Source organism: Petaurus breviceps, unplaced genomic scaffold (genome assembly GCF_028583685.1).
Source record: "Petaurus breviceps papuanus isolate PSGF00001 unplaced genomic scaffold, PetGlider_PUasm1.0 90895, whole genome shotgun sequence".
Classification (NCBI taxonomy): domain Eukaryota; kingdom Metazoa; phylum Chordata; class Mammalia; order Diprotodontia; family Petauridae; genus Petaurus; species Petaurus breviceps.
This window is the reverse complement of record NW_027187372.1, coordinates 31,544,788-31,569,604: the sequence shown is the minus strand read 5'-3', so window position 1 is coordinate 31,569,604 and position 24,817 is coordinate 31,544,788. Positions and strand designations below refer to the sequence as shown.

General features: G+C 38.3%; 1 protein-coding gene across 1 annotated transcript in view; it reads left to right on the top strand.

Moving 5' to 3' along the window:
* Positions 1-24,316, top strand: part of LEMD1 (LEM domain containing 1) — a 44,253-nt gene extending 19,937 nt beyond the window's left edge. Inside the window, exons 4-6 of the mRNA XM_069074762.1 lie at positions 17,354-17,440; positions 22,381-22,454; positions 24,142-24,316. Coding sequence (XP_068930863.1) covers positions 17,354-17,440; positions 22,381-22,454; positions 24,142-24,316 — 336 coding nt within the window. The remainder of the gene's footprint in view (positions 1-17,353; positions 17,441-22,380; positions 22,455-24,141) is intronic.
* The last annotated feature ends 501 nt before the right edge of the window (positions 24,317-24,817 follow it).

Below are 24,817 nucleotides of genomic sequence, written 5' to 3'. Positions count from 1 at the left end.
ATGGATATGCTCCATTTGAATATCAAGTTCAGAATTGAGACAATGCCAGGAGAAGAAAGGGGGACTTAAACTTGAAATTGTTTACTGATTTATCAATCAGGAAACATTTATTAATGCCTATTGTATTCTAGGCTTTTAATTCTGAATCACTAGGAATACAAGACTAAAATGAAATCATCCTTGTTCTCAAGAAACTTAAATCCTATCAGGAGAGACCATGCACATATCATAAATACAAAGTAATATGTGAGAAAAGACTTTGCACTAGCAGAGCAGGGGGTGGGGAAAAGTACCAGGCAGATGGTGGTAGCTTTGCTTTGAAGGAAACCAGTTTTTTTTAATTAATGTCTTTTTTTTTTTACATCACCATAATTTCCCCTAGAATCTTTTACCTTCGACAGTCATCCCATATAATAAATAATATTTCTTAAGGAAAAAAATTAAAGGGAAAAGGAAAAAAAATGGTATAATTTGTCAGTACATTGGAAAAATGTGCCATAATATTTATTTGCCATAATATAATATACCACTCCTTGACCCTTTACCTCCACAAAGAGATGAAGTAGGGATGTCTCCTCATATCTCTTTGAAGCCATCCTTGTTCTCTATAATTTCTTGGTAGTACTTTCCATTTACTTTGTTGTAACCATAGAATGAATTGTTTTCTTGGTTCTGCTTACTTCACTCTGCATCAGTTCATGTATTTCTTTCCATGGTTCTGTGTATTCTTCATGCTTTCTTTTCTTTCAGTACAGCAATATTCCATTAAATCTGTATACCACAATTTGCTTAGCCATTGCCCAGTATTTATTAATGATATTAGTCTGCAATTCTCTTCTGAGTGCTTTATTCTTCCCTTGTTTAGGTATTAGGATTATATTTATCTCATAAAGGGAATTTGGTAGTGTAGAACAATTTGTGTAGTATTGGTAATAAGTGTTCTTTCTAAGTCTAATAGAATTTGCCTGTGAAATCATCAGGTCCAAGAAATACTTTTTAAAAAATTTCTTTTACATCTAGTTTTGCTTCTTTTTTTCTGAGACTGAATTATTTAGAATCTCTATTTGGTCTTCTGTTAGTTTGGATATTTTATATTTTTTAAAAGTATTCCTCTGTTTTCTTTGTATTCTCGCTTTTGATAGCATCTATCTGTGCAATGTAGATTCTGCTCATTCTTTTTGTTCTGATTCTGTTGTGATTCACTTGGTCATTTGTTATTTCACTGATTTGATTTTCTGACTTCTCTTTAACCTGATTGACTAAAAGTTTATCAATTTTATTAGTCTTTTCAAAGAACCAGCTTTTATTTAAATTAATCATTTCTATAGATCTTTTTCTTCTAATTTCTATTTCTCCTCTAATTTTAAATATCTTCTCTTTTATGTTTATTTTAGGTATATATAACTTTTTACTTTTAAAATACATATTCAGTATTGATTGTTTCTATGATTTGTTCTTTGACTCCCTTATTATTTAGGATTTCATTGTTAAACCTCCATTTGGATATGTGTGTTTTGTTTGTTTTCCCTAAATTGATTACTATTTTTATTCTGTTATGGTCTGTAAAGGAGAAACTAGAGATTTTAAGAGGCATAAAGGTGGGAAATGGAGAGTTCTGTGTGAGGAACAGCAAGAAAATCAGTTCGACTGGACTGGAGTGCATGAAGGGGAATGATATATAATAAGACTAGAAAGGTAAGTTAGAGTCAGGTTGTGAAGGGTTTTCAGTGCCAAATGTTGAAGTTTGTATTTGATCCCAGAGGTAAATGGAGTTTATTGAGTAGAATCAATTGAGTGCTTTAAGAAAATCCCTTAGGGGTGGCCAGGTAGCACAGTGAGTAAGAGCACTGGCTCCAGTTTCAGGATAACCTGGGGATCGAATCCAGGCTCAGACACTTAGCACCACACCCAGAAATAACTGGCTGTGTAACCTTGAGCAAGTTACTTAACCCCAATTGCTTAGGGGTGGCCAGGTGGCTCAGCGAGTAAGAGCACCGGTTCCAGTGTCGGGATGACCTGGATCAAATCTGGCCTCAGATACTCAGCACCACACCCAGAAATAACTGGCCGTGTAACCTTGAGCAAGTTACTTAACCCCGATTGCTTTAAAAAAAAAATCCCTTTGTGGTCCTTTGTAAAAAGAGGAATTGGAAAGGAGTCTTGAATTGTATCAATTAAGCTATTTCAGTGATCCAAGCAAGTGCTAATCAACTGAACTAGGCCTAAAGTAAGGCCTAACTAAAGAGATGGGGATTAATGCAAGAGACTTTGTGGAGATAGAAACAATAAGACTTGGCAGCTAATTGGATAGGTGAGGTGAGAGAGAGAGAGAGAGAGATAGAGAGAGAGAGAGAGAGAGAGAGAGAGAGAGAGAGAGACAAAGAAAGAGAAAGTAAGTGTAGCCTCCTGCCTTTAAAGAAGCCAGAATGGAAGCCAACAGCATGAACTGTCAGTCACCAGTATATTCTGATGCAAGGACCATTTTGGGGGCTTTGGAAAAAGACAGTTTCCTTCTCTCATTGTGAAGGAGTGACAGTGACTGAAAATCCTGCAAGGGGAAGAATTGAACAATAAGCTAGGACATGACTAGCTCAGAGGACTAAACTATACAGAGTCAATGGGAAACACTAGCTATTTTTGTTTTCTAAGAAGATAATATTGGTAATGCTTCTCCTTTCTCCTCTGCCATTTCTTTTCTTTTCTGGGGAGAGCAAATTTTCTTTGTTTCTTTACAGTTTATCATTTATATTTGTTATTCACTGGTATTAAGATAAAACTGGATAAACCAAAGGACTGGTAGTCTGTGTGTATTTCATTTATTTGAGGGCAGTGCAGAGAGGGTGAGGGGCAGCTATGCAGAGTGCAGGAAGGAAACTCCCTTGTCTAGGCGGCCAGTTTCTTCTCTGGTGGGTGCTCAAGATAATCTGAAAGATTTTTATTGATAAGCATTATTATAATTCATGATAATCTTGGAATTAATATTAAATCATGTGAATTTGAAATTGTTCTGAGTTTCCCTGGGGACAGTTGTGCTAAAACTCATCATTAGGAGAAAAGAGGCATGGTAAGAAGCTTTCTCCCTGAGCTCCTCAAAGACAATTGGCCTTGGTTCACTCTCCTACTAGGGGTCCTATCTGCCCCCGAGGGGAAGTCATGCCCACAAGGACACCTAAGGGAAGAACTGGGAAAGAGTAATTTCAACCACATGAGAGTAGGAGCCTTTTAAGAAGAATCAGTTAGCTTTGCTGCTGACCTAAACTACTCTAGTCCTGTGAATGGTTAGATAAGGATGACTCTCAGCATCCTGGGTTGCTAGATGGATGGTAGTACTTTTCACAGAAGTAGGGAGCTTTGGATGAGAGGAAGGCTTAAAAGGAAAGATAGTGAGTTCTGTTTTGGACATGTTGAATTTGAGATATCCCTGGGACATCCAATTTGAAATATCTACTAGGACCTGGTAATACCAGACCTGAATTTAGAAAAGAGACTAGGACTAAAGGCAGTGATGTTAATTAAACCCTTGGAAGCTGATGAAGTCACAAAGAAAAAAAGTGTGTCAAAAGAGGAACCAGAACAGAAGCTTCGGGTATGCCGACAGAGGTGTAGTAGAAGATGGTGATCCAGGAAAAGAGACTGAGATGGAGCAGATGGGGAAGAAGAACCAATAGAGCAATGTCACAAAGTCCCAGAGAGGAGAGATTCTGCAGCAGGGCAAAGAATGGTCAACAGTGTCAGATGCTGTAATGAGATTCATAAAGATGAGGTCTGAGAAAAGGCAGTCAGATCTGGCAATTAAGAGAGGGGTGGAAACTCTGGAGAGGGCAGTTTCAAGTGAATTATGAGGTCAGAGTCGGATTGTAAGGGTTTCAGATGCAGTAAGAGGGGGAAAAGGGAAAATAAGTAAATAGTTTAAAACTTTTTCTTTTTTATTATGAATTTAATCATCAACATTTAGTATGCAAAAAAAGAAGAAAAATAGATAGCATATAAACTTTTGAATTTTTCTTGCATAAATTTTGTTTTTTAAGTGTATATGAAATTTAATTAGGAAGTAATAAAATTGCCCTGGTTTTGTTCCTTTCTGAACTCAAATTTTTTTTCTGTGTGTTTGTTAGTGTTTTATTCTCTCTCTCTCTCTCTCTCTCTCTCTCACACACACACACACACACACACACACACACACACACACATTTCTATCCCGACACATCACCTTATCTCCTATCTCACCCCTTTGTAACAAGTTTCAAACCAACAAATCAACACATTGGTTATGTCTGCAAATTTATATGAAATGTAGATATCAACACGGGTGTGAGAGCTGAGGATAGTCCTCAGCCTGTAAACGTCCTCACCTACCAGTAAGCTAATTAAAGGTGAAGTAGGCATGAAGACGCCATAATGTGTATAATGACAGAGGAATTCAGAATGGAGGTCACACTGCCTACATAAGGCAGCCCCTTGTTCATATTCAACGCAGGCTGTCTCATATCTGCCCCAAGAGAATGATTTTCTACTTGGCACAAGGGTAGGGAACCTACAGTCTCCTTGGGTGCAGCCTTTTGACTGAGTCCACGTTTTACAGAACGGATCCTTTTAATTAAGCAGATTTGCTCCATGAAGTTTGGATTCAATCAAAGGACTCCACTTGAGGACCTAGAGGACCACATGTGGCCTTGAGGCTCCAGGTTCCCCATCCCTGGTTGGGGAATGTTTTGATTCAGTTCAAGCTATTCATCTTTCTTCTATAAATCAGCCTGAAATTGACTGAGAAATAGTCAAGGTTACAGGAAATGTTTGTGATTCTCAGGGTAGAAATCGTTACTTTGTTTTCTCCCTGCGCCTCATGTTGGAAACTGGATGCATCTCCTGTTTTTCTCAGACCAACCAATTTCCCCAATCCTATATCAGTAATGCAAGTATTAATGACACAGCAAAGATTGGTGCCCACTAATTATTTTATATGGAGGGAAGTAGACAATACAACAATCAGAGAAAGGGAACAAGAGGGAAAGGTGCCTTTTGTTGGATATAACAGAGACCAGCAACAGGTGCTTATAAGTACAAGAGAAATGCAAAATGACTTTTATTTTTTTTTCCTACAGCCAGGGAGTACAGTGGATAGAGCACTGGGCCGGGAATCAGGAAGAACTGAGTTCAAATCTAGCCTAAGATACTTACAAACTTTGTGACCCTGGACAAGTCATGTAACCTCTGTTTGCTTCAATTTCCCCTCTGTAAAATGGGGATAATAACAGCACCTACTTGTTGTCAGGATTAAATAATATTTGTAAAGTGCTTAGCACAGTGCCCGGCACATAGTAGGCTTATTTTCTCCCCTTCGACCACCTAGACTCCCAACACCTTTATGTGAAGGAGAGAGAGAACAAGACCTGCAGGATTTGCCCCATTAAAAAGGTAGCGTCTTTCCCCCTCCTCAGAGGCAAGAGAGAAGGGGATGTTTGGTTTAGCTCATCAATCATTATCTTCATCAATAAAAGGAAATGCTGTCTATTGGCCTCAGTAGTAGGTCATCATGGCCTTTGAAGGGAAGAAATAGGAGTGTAGAATACCTGTGGGTGCACATCATCCCCTCACATGGCACAAAGTGTAGAATCTTGAACTCCAAATACTATCTCCTCATTACTTCTTTTTCCAGCCTCTCTTTCTATGCAAAACAGTCCTAGAAACCTTCACCAGCCATTTCCAGGATTCCTTGTTATAACACCTTGTTCATGGCAACATCAAGTTACCTTTGTCTTTCTGACTAATCCATAACCTCCCTGCCAAGAGGCAAGAGGCATACTTCGTCATAAATCTTCTAAAGTCATGCTTGGCCATTACATTGATTAGAGTTCTGAGATCTTTCCCAGTTGTTCTTCACATAATTGTATCATCCTCCCACTTGTTCAATTCATTTCACTCTGCATCAGTTCATTCAAGTCTTCCCAAGATTGTCTGAAGCCTTCGTTAGTAGTTCTTAAAGAGCAGTAATGTTCCCTTACATTTACATACTGCAATTTGTTTAGTCATTTGCTGATTGATAGGCACCCACTTTGTTTCTAGTTTTTTCCTACAACAGAAAATTGCTGCTATAAATATTTTTGTGCATATGGTAGACTTTTTCAAGGATTTTGAAATATAGCAGAGAAAGAATCAGTAAATAAAGAGATTGAAGATTGGGAGGAAGGGGATGATTGTTGTGGCAATCTGTTGGAAGAGACAGGAGGGGAATAAGATCAAGGGCCAATGTGGAAGGATTTGCCTTAAGAAGAGGTGAGTCACCTCTTCATCTGAGATGAACTAATAGATGGCTACTCTTGTCAACTGATGCAATAGATTTTTAATATTGCAATTAACAATTAAGACTATTTTGTGGAGACCTGAAATTATCACTTCAAAGGAGTACAGTGATAGTCATAATGGACTATAAAGATCTTTTTCACTTCAGGGGGCAAAATATTAGAGTCACCATGCATGATGGATTTTGTTGCTCTCCCATTTCTTTCTGTTCATAGTACACCTGTCTATGGCTGAGAACATACTGTCCACATAAGGCAGGCCCTTATCCACTGTCAACCCAGGCTGTCCTACATCTGCCCCAAGAGGATTATTTTCTGTGTATGGCTCCAGTCCAGCCTAATTTTTTCTGACCTTTACACCAAGTAAAATGAGCATTTCCTATATGTAGTAGAATATTTTAAAAAGGATTATACATGAAACTGTTTTTTTCTGGGAAAAAAATTTGCTTTGCTTTTGAAGCATATAATAAGCTCAACATGTAACTTTCAACATCCTTCTTGTCTGTGATTCCTTTTGGTCTATCTTCTCTGTACATTTTTAAAAAAAAATGTTTTGGTGACTTCTTTTTTTGTTAGCTCTATTCCACTTCTCCTTTCTACTACTTCTTCCCCCTGCCCCTCCAAAAAATGGGAAAAAGAAAAACAAGGCCTAATAACAAATATGCATAGTCAAGCATAATAGATTCCCACATTAGTCATATCTGAAAATGTATGTCTTATTCTGCATCTTGAGCCTTAACCTCTTTGTCAATCAGCTTGCTTAATCATTGACCCTCTAGAATTGTGCTTTATCAGAGTTCTTAAATCTTTCAAAGCTGCTTTTTCTTACAATGCTAATATTATTATATGAATTATTCTCCTGGTTCTGCTTACTTTACTCTGTAGCAGTCCATATAAATTTTCCCAGATTTCTCAAACTGTACCTCTTATCATTTCTTACAGTTCAATAATATCCCATAATTTGTTCATTTATTCCCCAGTTTTTAGATACCACATTACTTTCCATTTCTTTGCTATGACAGAGAGCTGCTTAAAAGAGCTGCTTAAACATTTGTGTATTTATGGCTCTATCTTTAATCTGGTTAACATGTCAGTGTAGTAGTGATGAAGCTCAAAGTTATAGTTTAGTGACACTGGACACATATAAACTGAAGATTTTTGTTGCTACTTGTTCCTCTGCCAGAAACTGCCATCCATTCTGCAGACACCTCAATGCTTTTTAAAGGAGGCAGGTTTCTGACTCAGATAATTTCTGAATGAAGTCTGAAATTCACAGCTCAATTATAGAAGGGTTTACAAAAGAAGGATAGCTCCCACTTCTGCATATTGCTTATAAAGTGTCCTTATAGAACAAGATTGAAGGAAATGAGGAGACCCTCACATACACTTATATAATCAAGCCAACTCTAATAAGAATCCATACATTCACCAATATTCAAGCCCACCAAGAAATTGGAAAATTGGATTCAGAAGTTAAGACAGTCTAAGATATGGATGATTTACCTAGTTTTCCATATGTACATCAAACCCTTCTGCCAGTGGAATTTCTAAAAAAAAAAACAACAATGGTATGAACAACCATCATGGTGCATACATGGGTGAACATTGGAGGAGGTAGAATTAGTTCTGACTTATCTTCTGAAAAAAAAAATACAAACTGGAAGTTCAGACCTGAGGAATGGAGGATGGCTACATCCCATACTGGGGAACTATTTCCACCAAATGCATTTGGAAAGACCCTGTCCACCCAATATCATGAAGAACACAGGAAGAGGAAGATCCTGATGGGGGTGGGAGGGGGGGCAAGAGAAATACAGTCAGCTATTAAATATTTGATGTTCAACTCCTAGAACAGGTAGTGACTCCAGAGAACTAGCAGCAGGAATTCCCTCAAGCTTGGTGATGTTTAGCTTACTAATTTCGACAGCGAAAACCACTGATGACAGAAAATTAGACAATATCATTGTAGAGCCACTCTATTAGCTTTTCCTTCCCTCTAGGATAAAATAGAAACTTCTCTGTTTAGCTATTAAAACTCTCTACAAACTGGACTCCTTTCCAGCCTGATTGGGTGTTCATCTCCCAATTCCTCTCTGTAATCAAACCACTCCTTCCCTTTGTCTCAATTTCCCTCTTCCTATGTATCTAAAATGCCACTTTCTACATGAAGCCTTTCTTGATCCTCCCAACTGCTGGTGTCCTCCACCTCAAACTACCTTGTATTTGATTACTTTGTAATTGTATTTCTTCTCATTGACTTTATATTTATGCTGTCTATACTTATCTATGTATTTGTTGTCTCTCTCATTAGAATGTAAGTTTCAGAGTAGAGATTATTTCATTGTAAGCCCAGTGCCTAACACAGTACCTGGAACAAAGTTGATATTTAATGCTTATTGATGGTTTATTAATCAATTAATATAGCAGTACTGAGTCATAAGTGAAAAGTTGGGAGCATTTGACATGATAATTGGAGGTGGTCATGGGGGTTGGGAGTAGAAAAGCACCCTCAGACTCAGATGTGTTCTACACGTCTGAAGTGTTTTACTGAGACTTGCATCTTTTTCCTGAGGGTGGCACACACCATAGCGTACCTTGGCTACTGGCATAACTGCGAAAAATTAAATGAACTAAGTCATCAAGGGAATATATATTGTCATCATTGCAATTAAGTCTGTGATTTCAGTGGTTTTAGGAGACAATATAAAATAGCTTAAAATATTTTACTTAATTAATTGAAAAAACCCTCTAATTCCCAATGGTAGTTTTTCACTCACTCAATTTGTGTCAAAGAGGAGTAAATTACATATTCTGATAATACTTAGGAAAACCCTGTTTTCTTACCTTTGTCATGTGCTGATGGGTGTTAGATGTCATTTTTACTAGCGGAATGAAAAGGGCAAGTGAATAAGTATTCATACAGTGCCTACTATGTGCCAAAAGTTTTAGTCTTCCCTGAACACAAGAAGGCTGCTAAGCCCATTTCAGGGCTGCTTTCCACCTTTGATGTCCTCCTGTTCCACCTGACTCTCACCTGTGGTTCCAAGAACCTGTAGCATGCACAGGGTCCACCCTCCTGGTAAACCATATTGGCAGATGGGCTAAACCAGGTTGAGGGTAACCAAGGAGTCTCAAATCCTTTGGTGAGTTAGTAAAGATTTCCCTCAGTGGAATAGGTAGATAAGAACAATCTGTTCCAATGGCCCTGGAAGCAGCTGAAGCAGGTGCTGTGGAACACTTAAGAGTTTGGTTAGACATCGAAGAAGCCAAGGTCATTCACTGCATCTTAAGCCATCACCCATTGTCTTGGCTCTGTTCTGCCACTGGACTGTGATGGTGTAGCGGCAAGCACCCCAGTGTCCCCAGGGTGCCTGCTCACACAGGTTCTTGGATCTGCTTTGTTAAAGGAAAGCAACTCAAAATGGGTTAACAAGCTTACTTTAATCAGTCAGACATATATCATTTACCTTGTTCAGGGGTCAGTACCCCAAACTTCAAAATATACAGACAGAATTATCAAAACATTAACAGATCAAGTAGACAGCTTTCCAAACTGTCCAACCATTACATCCATACCCAGTCAACATCTGGGTTTCCATATCTGGATTTTTCAAAGCCGGGGGACTCTCAACAACGGCTTCCCAAAATTCAGATCAAATCACAGAACACTTCTCAAAGTGAGTCCCAAAACAAAGCTACACATCAGGGCTTATATAGCCTTCTCCTGGCTCAGAGAATGTAACAACCTTATTGACTCACTGGCCAATCAAGAAGTATCTACTGAAAAACAAGCCTCCCTCCCCAGGCTTCAGGTGCATTTTAGCCTAGGGGCAGGGAAGATCTTCCAAATTTGCATTCCCATTACAGATGGCTCTGGAGGAGAGAGTGAGGCTGACAACTTCATGCAACTCTGCTTCACTTAAACACAATTTATGCACAAATCAAAAGACAAAAGACTATGTGCCAAGCCCTGTGCTAAACACTTTCTACAAATGTTACCTTATTTGATCCTCACAACAACCCTGCAAGAAAGATGCTGTTATTATCCCCTTTTCTACAATTGAGGAAACCGAGGCAAAGAAAGGTGAAGTGATTTGCCCAGCGTCATACAGCTAGGAAGCATCTGAGACTGAATTTAAACTTGTCTTCCTGATTCCAGGCCAGATACTTTATCCACTGTGCCACCTGGACCTCCTCTGGATGGGGACATAACTCTAAATTCTTCCTGAGAAAAATGTTGAATTTACTCAAGCTTTCTGCATCATATTAATTTTATGTTGATTTATTTCTTGAAAAATATCTTACCAGTGAAATAAAAATATGGCATACAAATATCAGAGCAAGAAGTTACTATATTTTTGAGTTAATGATAAATTATTTATTAGGTCTCAAATTTTAAATAGAAACATAAATATTTAGACCTAAAAGGATATTATTGGTTTCTTTAGGAATTCACATTTCCGTTATCTACCATTTAAGAGCATATCCTCAATACCTACCCTCACATTCATACCCTAATTTTAATATGACACTGATAAATTGATATGTTATTTACCTTATTAGTGCACATCTTCTTGAGAAAGAGTAGGTTGCTGACCCATTATCAGTATGAAATACACTTTTGTGTTATTTTCTAAGGACACAAAGGCATGAAGTGGCATAAAAGTGTGAACTGAGCCCTCCACATTTTCTCATCCATTAACACACGTCTATCTGATAGCTCAGTGGGTGAATTCTGTCACCATGAAAGTTTTTCCTCTGCATGGAGCCAACCAATCTAACAAGTAATCTTGATCCCATTAGCTTTGTGCTCCAATCTGAACTAATGAGCCTAGATACCTTTTAGAAGTGAAAAGATATCTTAGGGGTGGCTAGGTAGCGCAGTGAGTAGAGTACCAGCCCTGGAGTCCCGAGGACCTGACTTCAAATTTGGCCTCTGACACTTGACACATTCATTAGCCATGTGACCTTGGGCAAGTCACTTAACCCCAATTTCCCTGTCCTCCCCCCTGAAAAAAAAAAGAAAAGCTATCTTGGGTATTTTAGTTTAAAAACAATTATATGAATTAGAAATATTTTAAATAGTTTTTTAAAATAATACTTTTAAACTCTTAAAATCAATGACAGCTTTTTACTTAATTTTTAATCTTGAAAGCCCCCAATCAAAAGATTATTTCACATTTACATAGCTCACATTTTCTAGTTTGCAGATGAGGTGGCCCACTGGCAGTTGAGCAGATTTCTATATTTGGGCTTTAAATGTAACTTATTGTGCAGAATCTGCATAATTACATGAGACCTCAGAGATCTAATCTAATCGCTCCTGAAGAGGAATCCACATCTTTTTTTTTTTTTTGCTTTTATTTTGGTAATTCTAACAATGTGATTATCCAACCTGTCCGTGAAGACCCCCAGTATGATGGAGATTCCATTAATTACTAAGTAGTCCATTCCACTTTTGAACAGCTCTGTTAGAAATATTTTCCTAACATTGAAATGGTCTACTTTTCTGCAATTTCTACCCACTATTCCAAGTTTTCCCCAACAAGTCCAAGTTGAACACATACCTGAAGCCAAAAAGGATAGGACCTTAGGCAGAGGTCTGGTACTGCCCTAGGGTCAAGCTTCAGACCCCACACCTGGAACCAAAAAAACTTTATCAAAAGAGCCAAAAGAGAATTTGTCACCCCTCCATCCCCTGCAAAAGAAAACCTCAGACACAAGACAATTTGAATGCCAAAAGGACCAAGGTTTCTGACATTGACCTGACAGCCGGAGTAAATGGTCCACATATGAGATATCTTTATGGCATGCCTCATTCCCAACCATCTGGGGATGTAACTACTAATTGGTAGTGATCTGTGATTTCAGTCTGTTCTCTGATACTATGTTGTGCTAAGCATTGGGGAAATAGAGAGACAAAAGGGAAATAGTCTATGCCCTCTAGAATCTTACATTGTGTGTGTTAGGGGGTAGGTATTGGTGGGTTATAGGGAAATGAGTCAGGGGCAATAGAGACACAGTTTATATAGGATATATATGATATATAAAATACATACGTGTATAGGATATATGTTATATATGTGAGATTTAGGTGTGTGTATATATGCATATATTCATACATTCACACACATATGTATACATTCATACATTGTAATGGTAATGGGATTTGAAGATCTTTCATGCCCCTTGTATTGGCAGTCAAACAGGTACTTAGTACCTTGTTACAAGTTCAAGATTGTATCAAGTATTAAGATCCAGAACTTGTGAATCCCACAGTGGGAGGAAGTTGCTGATGTAACAGGAAGGGGCAGAACAGGGAGGAGCTAATACCATATATAAGGAAAAGCCCAAGCTAGAGAGCCAGAATTACTGAGAGAACTGCTAGGATCCTGAGAACTTCTGAGAACTGCTATGAATTGAGAACTGCTGGGAGCCAGAACTTCTGGGAGCAAGCAATGTGGAGGCTGAGCTGCTACTGCTGGAGAGAAAGGACGTAACTGAGAACTTCTGGGAGCAAGCAGTGTGGAGGCTGAGGAGCTACCATGAGTGAGGAGAGGAGGATACTTGCTTGAAGGAGTGAGTGAGACAAGAGGATCTTTGCTTTAGGGAGCCTGTTTTATTTTGAAAGCTTGGGAATGTGGGTGTTCATTTCATTGGGTATGTGCACCAACTTCATGGTTACTATAATGAATTTGACTTTCTGGTTTGGGGACTTGGGTTTCTAGTATTTGAATAAATTCTTTGTTTCTGTCCTCCATGTGGAGAGCCTGTTACATTTTATGATTAACAACTACACCAGCATATTCATAGCTGCTGTGGGTGCTGTGAATATTGAATTGCTGGTACATACATGCATTAATATATATGTATATGTGTGTATGAATGTAACCCCAGTCCCAAAGACCATTGGCATGGGACTCTTCTCATTGAAGGAAATCAATGCCTTGTACCTGCATGAAAGGTAGAATTGTTAAGAGAGAGAAAGATCCCCTCTCTTCATGCTCCAGAGGGTCTTCAGGTGTCTTTAGGCTTTGCAGTCACTTTGGACACTTGTGGCTTCAGTTTTGAGAAAGATAATGGAAGATTTCAACCCCACTTCAGGTTGCTGAAGGAAAAGACTGGGAAGACATAAGAGGAATTGGCAGTCTCTATCACGCCCCTATCCCCAGCTTACTACACTAGAGACTAAGGGGAACTTCTTCTTATGTGAGATCTAGGGGACTCTCCATTAAACTGAGTTAGCTTGACCCAATGAGAGAGCTCCTTCATTCTGTATCATCTAGCATATATTTCCAAATGTATACTTTCTCTGACTTCCATTTTGCTATCGATTTGGATAAATGGACTTCTTGTCCTAAGTACATTTGTTCATTTGGGAGCTGATATTTGGTGATAAAAGGATCAAGCCTTGAATGTAAAGCTTGAGGCCCTACTTCTCCCACTAACGAAACAGTCATCAGAAGTTTAACTTGAACCTGAAAATCACATCCCCTACACTATCAATGGGTAGCTAGGGTCAGTGGATAGAATGCAGGGCCCAAAGTCAGGAAATCTCCTTTTCCTGAGCTCAGGTCTGACCTCAGACACCTTACTAACTGTATGACCCTGGGCAAGTCACTCAACCCTATATACCTCAGTTTTTCATCTATAATGTGAGCTGGAGAAGGAAACGGCAAACCACTTTAGTATCTTTGTCAAGAAAACTCCAAATGAGGTTACCAAGAGTAAAGACAATTATTATTTACAAGTCTGTGCTAGCCCCCAGGGACATAAACAAGACTTTTCTAATATAATGAAGCATATTCAATCACATTGCATCTAATGAAATGTTACATTAATATTTTGGTGAGAGAAAAAAAGTGTTTTGTACTATTCATAAGAAATATTTTAAATATTTCATGTTTTATTTTTATTAAACTTATATTTTACATGTTTGTCACATATAGAATTTGCTAGTATAATGGCATGTAAGTGTAATTTGTAAACAAACATGTACATATTGAGTATGCATCATTAACAATTAAAAAATTACTAGTAGAGGTACAAGGTTTTTAAAAATATGGAGATCATTGGCCTATAGGGTAAAATCTAAACTCCTCAGCCTGGTTCCTATTTGCTTTATTTCTATACTATTCCCTTTCACAAGATCTATATTCCAGATAAACTGTATTGCTAGCTATTTTCTGAAATTTAAACTCTATTTACCTCCATGAATTCACACACACACACACAAACACACACACACACACACACACACACACACACACACACACACCCTTTCCATATCTAGAATACTCTCCCTTCTCATCTCCATCTCTGAATCCTTCAAGGCTCAGCTCAGATGCCATATCCTCTGTGATACCTTCCCTAATCTCTCCCCTTGTTCGTGTTCTCTCCTGCCTGTTTTCCTTGTACTATATTCATTAATGTGTAGATTATATCCTTTTAGTAGAACATAAACTCCTTAAAAGCCAGTTCAGTTTTTTTTATCTTTGCATCCCTAAATGTCTTGCACATAGTAGGTACTTAATAAAGGATCTGTTGAGTTGGATTCAATTGAAATACTTGAAGGCAGTTATCCCCTCTCAAGTTTTCTCATTTCTCAGATAACTATCACCAGTTCCTTCAACTATTCCTCATATGGTGGTTCTTAGTTCCCAAGAACTAAGAACTGAAAAAAGTACTCCAAACATGGTCTGCCCAGAAAACAGTATCATGTCACTCCCAATTCATTCCCCCATACACATCTTTTCACTCTTTTCACATACCAGGCACTCTTACTCCCCTCATTCTGACCAGGGCCTGATAGGAAAGTAGCTTAAGAGCGCTCACTCCACAGGGGATTGCCCTCTGACCATGCTTTCCCCACCTTAAGCTTGTTGACTTTTTAAAACCCAGGTTTAGATCTTTGCAGTGGTCACTATTTTTGGTCTGACTAGTTTCCACTCATCCTTCTAGCCCACCAAGATCTTTTTGCATCCTGCCCCTGTTGTCCCATAGGTTAGCCCTCCTTCCCAGCTTTGTGTTACCTGCACTTTTAGAAGCTTCCATGTAAGCCTTCCTATGAGTCATTAATAAAAATGTTGATGAGAACAGGGCCAAGAACAGATTTGAGAGGCATGAAAACATTATTATAAATGGGAATTAGGGCTCTATAAATACTACTAATACAACAGTGCATCCTCAGTTAACTATGTTTTTGTGAGACTAGGAGAAAATTGAGATAATAGCACTTTCACTACCTATTTTATAGGGTTTGTTGTGAGGATCAAATGAGCTAATATATATGTAAAATGCCTACAAACCTCAAAATAATGTATAAATAATAACAGTGGACGTTTGTATAGCACTTGAGGTTTATATAGTACTTTATATACATTATTCCATTTGTCCCTAACCTAACCTTTTGAGGTAGTGTAAAAAGTTATTATTATGCCTGTTTTCCCAATGAGGTCATCACTATTATTAGGTCAGCTCCTCTTTCTTTATGACATTGTTTCTATGGGGAAAATGCATTCCAAGGGTCCAAACAATTGGCTTACAAACTTTGTGAACACTGCCTATGGGTTAGTTGGTGTCTGCTTATCTGTTATTATTATATTATCGTTGTCTTCTATTATAAACTGTCGAATGCTCAGTGTCCTAGGTCACCTTGTGTTCCACAGGATAATCTTCCCAAAAAGAAATTAGGGGAACTTCAAAAGCCCCCAGTTCCCATAGATACCTTATGGGAAATTGAATCTAATCTCAGCCTTTTTATCATTGCTTGAATCCTCCTCATTAGTGTCTGGGGGTGGAGCTGGAAGGGGGGTTGGCATAGGATGATGGAATACACTATTAGCCAGGACATGGCACAATTCATAGACACAGTCTTTCTTATATCCAGTCCAAGTTCAAAACCAGGTCTCCAAAGTATAATATATACTCTGAAACTCAGTCATTGCTAAATATCATGGACACCTAAAACTTCACTCCTCACATAAAATTCACTCCCCAAACCCTTTCACTTTATAATCTAACTACCACTATTAACCACTAACTGGTTAATCATTCTAAGATATGTCTTTTAACCATCTAGTAACTGATATTATCCCTGAGGCTACATTATTCTGTTCCCAATTACCCACATGGAATCTCAGGCACTTTTTCTGCAACATAGTGTCTCAGAGAGTCATCCAGGATGTTGAACAGTTAAGTGGCTTGCCCAAAGTCACAGAGATAGTACATGTCAGAAGTGGAACTGGAACTCAGATTTTTCTATCTGTATCATGCTACCTTTCTTAATATGTGATATGACATGATATAACACAAGAGAAACATTGTGGCTTAGTGGATAGAGGACCATCTTTGAAGTCTGAGTTCAAGAACTCCCTCTGTGTGACCTACTAATTGTCTGACCATGAAAAAGTCATTTACCTTCTCATCATTCTGTGCAATTCTCTAATATTCCAGGTTGCCCATCCTAATTAACGGAAGAAGTTTCAACCTTGGGAATTTACCACATTTATGAAATCACAGTTCTGGACAAATTCTACATTTATACATATACACACACAAGTACACAAAATTCCATGTTAGTATTAATGAAGATAGCCTATATATGTGGGCAATGATTATCTAAAGAAAATATTTCATTATTTTTCAAAATATTATTCTACATTGTATCTTAATGGATTATTTTCATGTATATCCAAAATGTCTAGGGAAGTGAACAAATTATCATAATTATTGCTATCATCACTGGTGAAGGGAGGGGTAGGTGGTATTGTTTTGGATTGTGGAATTAGCAAAATGTTTTTAAAAGTATTTCCCTCTGATGTTTTCAGTAATGAGTGTTCCATAATAGAAATATTTTTCTGGATGACCATTTTTGCCATCAAGGCAATAGAAACATTTTGATAATCAAATGTTCCTGATTGAATTTAGTTGTACAACTCAGAAATATTCCATTTGCTATTGTAGACATGACCCAATTTGTATTTCAGCTTTCAGACATGGATCTGTGGATCTTTCCATCTTCAGTTAATATCCATATTTTTACATCCTGGTAGGAGAATTCTCCACTTCAAAACTCTGCAAAACAAAAAAACAATGAAATAGAAGAGTGTGGCAGTCCCTTACTTCTCTATAGCAAAAAGGTAAATTGTAGTGTCTGTATTATTTCTTGAGTTGCTTTAGAGTAGTGATTTTCCTCCTTTGGTTGGAGTGGTGAGGTGGACAAGGTTGGAATATCCTATCATTTGATTTTCCAATACACTTCTCTGAAAGTAAAATCCTTTATTTATATCAAAACACAAGGGAATTCCTTCCTTGGCAATCACTATAGAAAAAAAAGTAGACTGTTTACATAGGTTGTAACTTACACCTGAAAAGGGAGAGCAGTGAACTAGTTACAGGAATGACATTGCTCATTAAATTTTGTGTAATTGTTTAAGGCATACTCTTGGGGAAATCACAAGATAGTTGAAGCAATAGAATCCACATGTAAGAAACTATTGAAGTGTGCTTACAAAGTAGCATCTCAAGAAGAGCAAATGAATGGAATACAAAGCCAAGTTGCTTAAGTCAACAAGCATTTATTAAGGGCCTACTATGTGTCAGTTACTATGCTAAGTGATACACACCTCCCTTGAATGACAGTTATCAGTCTTACCTCCTTTACTATGTGATAGACTCCTTAAGGACCTTGCTTTATTCATCTCTGTCCTCTGCAATGCCTTATAGTTAGACTGTGGAATGGAAAGGCGTTTAAGTGCTTACCATGCTATGTTAAGTACTGGAGACACAAGTGGAAAAAACAAAATCAAATCCTTACTCTCAGGGAACTCACATTCTAACTAAGAGAGCTAATAGATATTGGGAAGGTTCAACTACCAAGCAAATAGAAGGGCACAGTCAATCTTAGGGTACAGAGGCAGGGCAGATGAAAAACCCAGGGGTCCTTGGGGCATCATGGCAAGTCAGATGGCAGTACCTATATGCCAGAAGAGCATAGTGGCAGGCCAGATGGTAAGACCTGGTGGACTTTAGGAAACAATGTGTATTCTTTTTTTTTTTTTTTTTTGCTTTTTGGAGGGCAACTGGGGTTAAGTGACTTGCCCAAAGTCACATGGCTAGTGTGTCAAGTGTCTGAAGCCGCATTTGAACTCATGTCCTCCTGACTCCAGGGCCTCTACTCTATTCACTGCACCACCTAGCTGCCCCAACAATGTGTATTCTTGAGAGTCTCCATTAGTCATGTATTGCCTTGTCATAATACTTACATTATAATGGTCTATGTATTTTATGTTAATTTTTCAAGTCTATACTTTCCCAAACCTTATTATAAACTCCTTAAGGGCAAAGAACAGGTTTTAAATTTCTTTGTATGCTCCTTAGCACCTGGCACAAGGCCTAGTACAGAATAAATGCTTGTCAATATTTGTTGATTGGGGCGGCCAGGTAGCACAGCGAGTAAGAGCACCGGCTCCAGTGTTGAGAAGACCTGGAGATCGAATCCTGGGCTCAGACACTTAGCACCCACCCGGAACACCTGGCCGTGTAACCTTGAGCAAGTTACTTAACCCCAATTGCTTAGGGGCGGCCAGGTGGCTCAGTGAGTAAGAGCACCGGTTCCAGTGTCGGGATGACCTGGATCAAATCCGGGCTCAGATACTCAGCACCACACCCAGAAATAATAACTGGCCGTGTAACCTTGAGCAAGTTACTTAACCCCGATTGCTTAAAAAAAAAAATTTGTTGATTGAGAAAGCACCCTGAAAAACAATACACAACAAAGAAAAACAAGATATTGACCTAGTTTCTGTACTATTTTAGCACTCTTCCTGTAATGCACCAACAATATGCCAATATAGGATTCCTGTAGACATATCTTCTCTATACCACATAGAAGAATATTTTATACAACTTAACTACTTTTGCACTAAGAACCCAGGCCTCCTGAATCAGAGTTCAGTGGCCTATATTCCTCTTCCTATCTGGACCAGATTTCTATGGGAAAATCAAATATAGTCCCAGGCTTGCCAATGGGCAAAAGCAGTGGTGTCCAACTCAAATAGAAATAAAGGCCACTAAATAGTACATAAATATCCCTGCAGCCACATATTAGCTTATGTTTATAGATTTTTTTTGTTAATATGTCAACACCTTAAAATCACATAAATCCATTTTAATCTGGTTCTTCAGCATTTGAGAGTGTTGTGTTCTCTGCAGTTGTGTTTAACACCTCTGGTCTAAGACACCCTCAGGAAGCCTTGCCAGGGCTTTAGCCCCCTCCATTGAAGGTAAAGGGTATAAAATTCAAGGAATATTTAGTCCCATAGGGTGATCTTTAGATAATCTGGGTTTCTTTTTGGACAGAATATTTAAGAATAGGGCTATATTTCATCATTCTGTTCCCTGGTTTATTGATCTTATAATAATAAGTATAATTATGCTAAAAGTGAATGTTTTGTAGACAATTAAATAGGAAAATCTTCTTACAGTGGGGATTATAAGATACTAAATTAGTCTTTTAAAGCTATTTTATTGAATTACTTTCCTTGGAGACTTAAAAATATTGAGCCATTTTATTTTCTTATTTGAGGTAGGTACTGTCTTGCCTGGAAGCAAGAGGATGGAATGGGGAGGGGAAGGTGCTACATCACCTCCAAAGATTCTATCAGCTGTTAGGTTATTTACAGAATCACAGCATTCTAGAATTGGAAGAGTCCAAATCACAACTGAAAAGTAATCCTGATTGTAACGTACCCAATAAACAGTCATTCAGCTTTTGCTTGAAGACTTCCATTTACATAAAACTCACCACCTCTCAAGGCAGATCATTCCATTTTTGTATGGCTCTAGTTGTTAGAAAGTTTTTTCCTGACATCAAGCTTAAATTTACCTCTTTGCAACTTCCACTGTCCTCTAAAGACAAACAATCAATCTAATCTGTCTTCCACGTTGACAAGCCTTCAAATACATGAGCATGGATATCATGTTCCCCCCGTGTTATAGATTGGTAGAGATCTGTGTTTGTGAAGGGATTTCCCCCATATAATTTTAGTCCATGGGATCCTACCAATCCTTCCTCGGAACCCAATGAAATATCTCTTTCCCCACAATCTAGGGTACATTGAGGTGCCTATGAGTGCCTATGTTTTCCACTTCTTTATCATAAACTCTAGGAGAGAGTGGTCATTTCTCCCCAAGATTCACATTAGTTCCACCCCAGCAATCAGTTCCCCTCTGTTAGTAAGAATCAGCCACTATAGAATTTCCTCTTATTGATTTATCTACAACAATAGGCATCAATTTATTAAGCACTGACTATGTAAGTAAGTAAGACACTGTGTTTACTGTTGGAGAGCCAAAAAAAAAGGGGGGAAGACAGTCTCTGCCCTCAGGGAGCTTACATCATAAAGGGAGACACATGTGCATAAATAGGTATATACAAGGTTTACACAGAGTAATTCAAGGTAATGTTATAGGAGAAAGCACTGCAGCTGAGGGGGAAAAGGGGTGTGGGTGGGGAGTACTGGAAAAGGCCTCCCACTAAAGAAGACTGTTTAGATTGAGTCTTCAAGGAAGCCAGGGATTCTAAGTGAAGATGAGAAGGAAGAGCTTCCCACATATGGGAGACAGCTGATATGAAGACACATAGATGGGAGGAGGTTATTTGGGGTCAGGAAAAAAATAGGCTGTTTGGACCACAGAGGGCATGGAAGGGAGTAATTTAAAGAAACTGGAAAGATAGGAGGGGCTAGTTTTTGGAGAGCTTTAAATGTCAAAGTTTATATTTGATCTTAGAGGAAACTGGGAACCACAGGAGTTTATTGAGTAGGGAGTTTGGCATGGTCAGATCTGTACTAGGACAATCATTTTGGCAGCTATACATGGTTGGTAGACTGGAGTAGGGAGACCCTTGGAGTTCAGAAAATAATTAAGAGGGTTTTACCATAGGTTAGAGGTTAAAAAGTCTGAACTAAATAGAGTGATAGAAAGGGGCATAGAGAGATATTGTGGAGATTGAAGCTACTACAAAATTTAGCAACTGTGATTAGCTATAGGGTAGAGAAAGGGAGAGAGATATTGAGGATAACAGCAAGATTGTGAACCCTGGGTAACTAGAAGCATGATGAACTATCAATAATAATTGGCAAGTTTGGGAGAAGAATGGGTTTTGAGGTAAAAAGAATGAGTTTTATTCTTGATGTACCAAGTTTGAGATGCCTACAGGAATCCATTTCCTAATGTCCAGTATATAAATGGTGATCACAAAGTGGAATAGTATAGAGGGGAAAAAAGAAGAGGACAGAGCCATAGGGGCATCCTTGGTCAGTAGGCATGACACAGATGAAGATCCAGAAAAGAAGAAAGAACAGTCAGGCAGGTCAGAAGAAAATGAAGAGAGCCATGGCATAAGAACCTAGAGAGGAGAGAGTATGCAAGAGGAGAAGATGGTCTGCAGGCTCAAATGCCAGGAAAGGACTGGGGAAGGGACATTAGACTTGCTATTAAAAGGCCTTTGATAACTTTGGATAGAGCATGTTCAGTTGGATGATGAGGTCAAAAGCGGAATTGCAGAGGGTTTTGAAGAGCATGAAAGAACAGAAAGTAGAGGCATTGAGTGTAAGTGATTTTTTCAAGGAGTTTAGCTTAAAAGGGATGAGATATTAGATGATGGAGCTGATAAGTTCTCCTGAGGGTTTGTTTAAGGTGGTGGGGACTTGGACATGTGTGAAGGCAGCAGAGAAGGACTGTATAGTTAGGACGAGATTGAAGATTCAGGTCAAGGTTGATGGTGGGGGGCAATCTTATGGAAAAGATGGGAAGGTACAGGACAAAGAGTATAGGGAAAGGGGTTCATCTGGGCAAAGAGAAGGACTTCCTCTTCGTTGAAGATTAGAACTTAGGATGGGACAGTGAGGGGTGATGTCAGGGGGAACTGACATGATAAGGGGAGAAGAGGGAGCTTGGGACAAATGATGTCAGTTTTTGGAAGAGTGAAGAATATTGGTTTTTGGAAAGGAAAATAAGGTCCCATTTAGAGAGCATAGAAAGAAAACACTAGACCTCATGAAACTCTCTCTTTTAGTTATCTTCAGTTTATTCTGTGGATGGTGATATTGACATCTTTTATCCTGATCCCAACTGTCACACAGGAATAAGGTACTTTTTTGAAATATAGGAAAGAACTATATGTAGGAAATACAGAAAGAACTAATTTTTGTTCTATCATGTCCCTCTTCTTGCCATTTTCTAATGTCCCCAGAATTAACCAGATCCTTGGATCCCTGAGAGGTTGGAAGGTGAGATAAGTGTCACTTATTGTTAGCACCTCCTATTTCAATCTAGGATGCTAAAGGTGCCTCCCTATAACAGAACTAACAAAGGAAGACAGCCCAGATGTCTAGAATTTTCATCCTTCAATTTATATATTCATAGTATTCCAGATGCAGCCATACCTCCACCCTGACTCCCTAACCCCAACTAAATATTCAAGTCTTTATTTCTTCTTCTGTCCTTTCATCCTACTCTGTTATTAAGGAAATAAATAGCCTGAGATGATGGGGCATCTTTTTTTTGGGACAGAGGACCCAAGGGCAGATGAATTTATATTTTTAAAGACTAAGTTAATTAAAAGTGATTTGTCCTAAGGTCATTACTTTATGAATGGTAAAGCTGAGACTAGAACTCAGTTCTCTTGAATTGCTGCATATTCTTCCTGTCTTTGAAGAAGGGAAAATAGAAGTGGTTAACTTAATAGAAAGCTCAGCTTTACTCATTTTTCAATTGGTAGGTCTTATGTACAGCAAAGCTATATGTTTCCTTGATTTCTGAACAAAATGTGTAAGGCATCTGGAATGTATATAACCCACTCCTATTTTTCACTGTGGAATCATGCAGATCCTAGGTACTCAGGGGCTATGACAGCAGAGTGCAATGTCTGGTAGGGTCCATAAAGCTTGAAAAGCTGCTAGTATCATCCCTATACCAAAGATTTTATCTGCTAAGGATTGGCCTACCTAAATACAAAAATGCTAAGCAGTGGAAGGTTGATCAATAGAAGATGAATTCTTTGGCCAAGACAAACCTAAGAAGTGGATAAAAATTGCTTCATTTTTACGACTACATGCCTATACTGGATATAGGCGCTGATATAACTAAAAATATAGAACCCTAAGGAAAATATTTAGAAAAGACTACCTACCCTTAGTAAACTATGCAATAAGCAGGCACAAAATCCCCAACCCACTCCTATTTGCAATGCAGGAGGTTATTTGGACAGATTTATTTTATTTCTTTTTTTTGTCAGTTAAAGAGAAAATGGAGGGCCTCCCTTGCAGAGATATTCCACTGTCTTTTGTAACTGTTCCATGGGGAAGATAGTCCCCAAAATAATGAATTGTCAACATATTGAGTGACTGATTATAAACAAGTACAGGTGCTAATTTGTAGAATTTAGCTAAGGCGAGCACTATGTGCAGATGTTTTAGGGAATCTTAGCCATCTATGATAACACCCTCGAATGAGTAGAATTCTTGAGTAGAAAGCTACCACTGAAGGACCCACACTTGTACAGTCTCTTAGTTTCCCTTCAACCTCTAGTCCCAAAGCTTTGCAGAAGGTGTTTGTGTAGTAGCCATATATTTAGATAGATAGATAGACAAACAGACAGACAGACAGAGACAGACAGACAGATAGATAGGTAGACAGACAGACAGACAGACAGACAGACAGACAGACAGACAGACAGATAGATAGATAGATAGATAGATAGATAGATAGATAGATAGATAGATAGATAGATAGACAGATAGATAGATGTCACAGAGATCCACCAACATTTTCACAGGATTACCATAAGAAGACCATTAAAAACCAAAAAAGAGGATCCACGAACAGTATCGGAAGATGTGAAAACTGTAGAAAGGAAAATAGCAGCGGTTTCAATCGCCTTTGTAATTTCTGTATTGCTCATTTTCACCTTAATACTTTTTGTCTACTTAACCATGAAAAAGAAGATGTAATCATAAGACAAGTGTGAAGACAACAAGCAATGGGCTCCTGACTGAGTGAGTAATGTACCATTCTATCTTCTTTCAGTAAAAGAACTCAGAACAACTCTGGAATTAGAATGCTCAAGTAAAAAGCCAAATCCAATAACTATGTGGTCTTCCTTTGAAAGTATACTGCTTTAAAAAAGAAAAAAAGGAAAGGGAAAAAATATACTGCTAGATAATTTATCCATACGCCTATATCAGGATACAAGAAAGCAAATGGCACAGAGTAATCTTTTCAAGATGGAGAACATAATCAAAAAATCTCTCTATATTCATTTCTGCACCTACTTTTTAATGTGCTTCTGAATTTTGGCAGACATAAAAAGCAGAATGCTGTTTTTAAGCATGAAAATAAACTATACATGATATTTCCTTTGCTCTTCAAATGATCTGGTCAAACACACATACTTCTTTTGTAAGAGCCATTCACAGAATTGTGAAATTCTTAAGTCATTTGGTAACTAATAA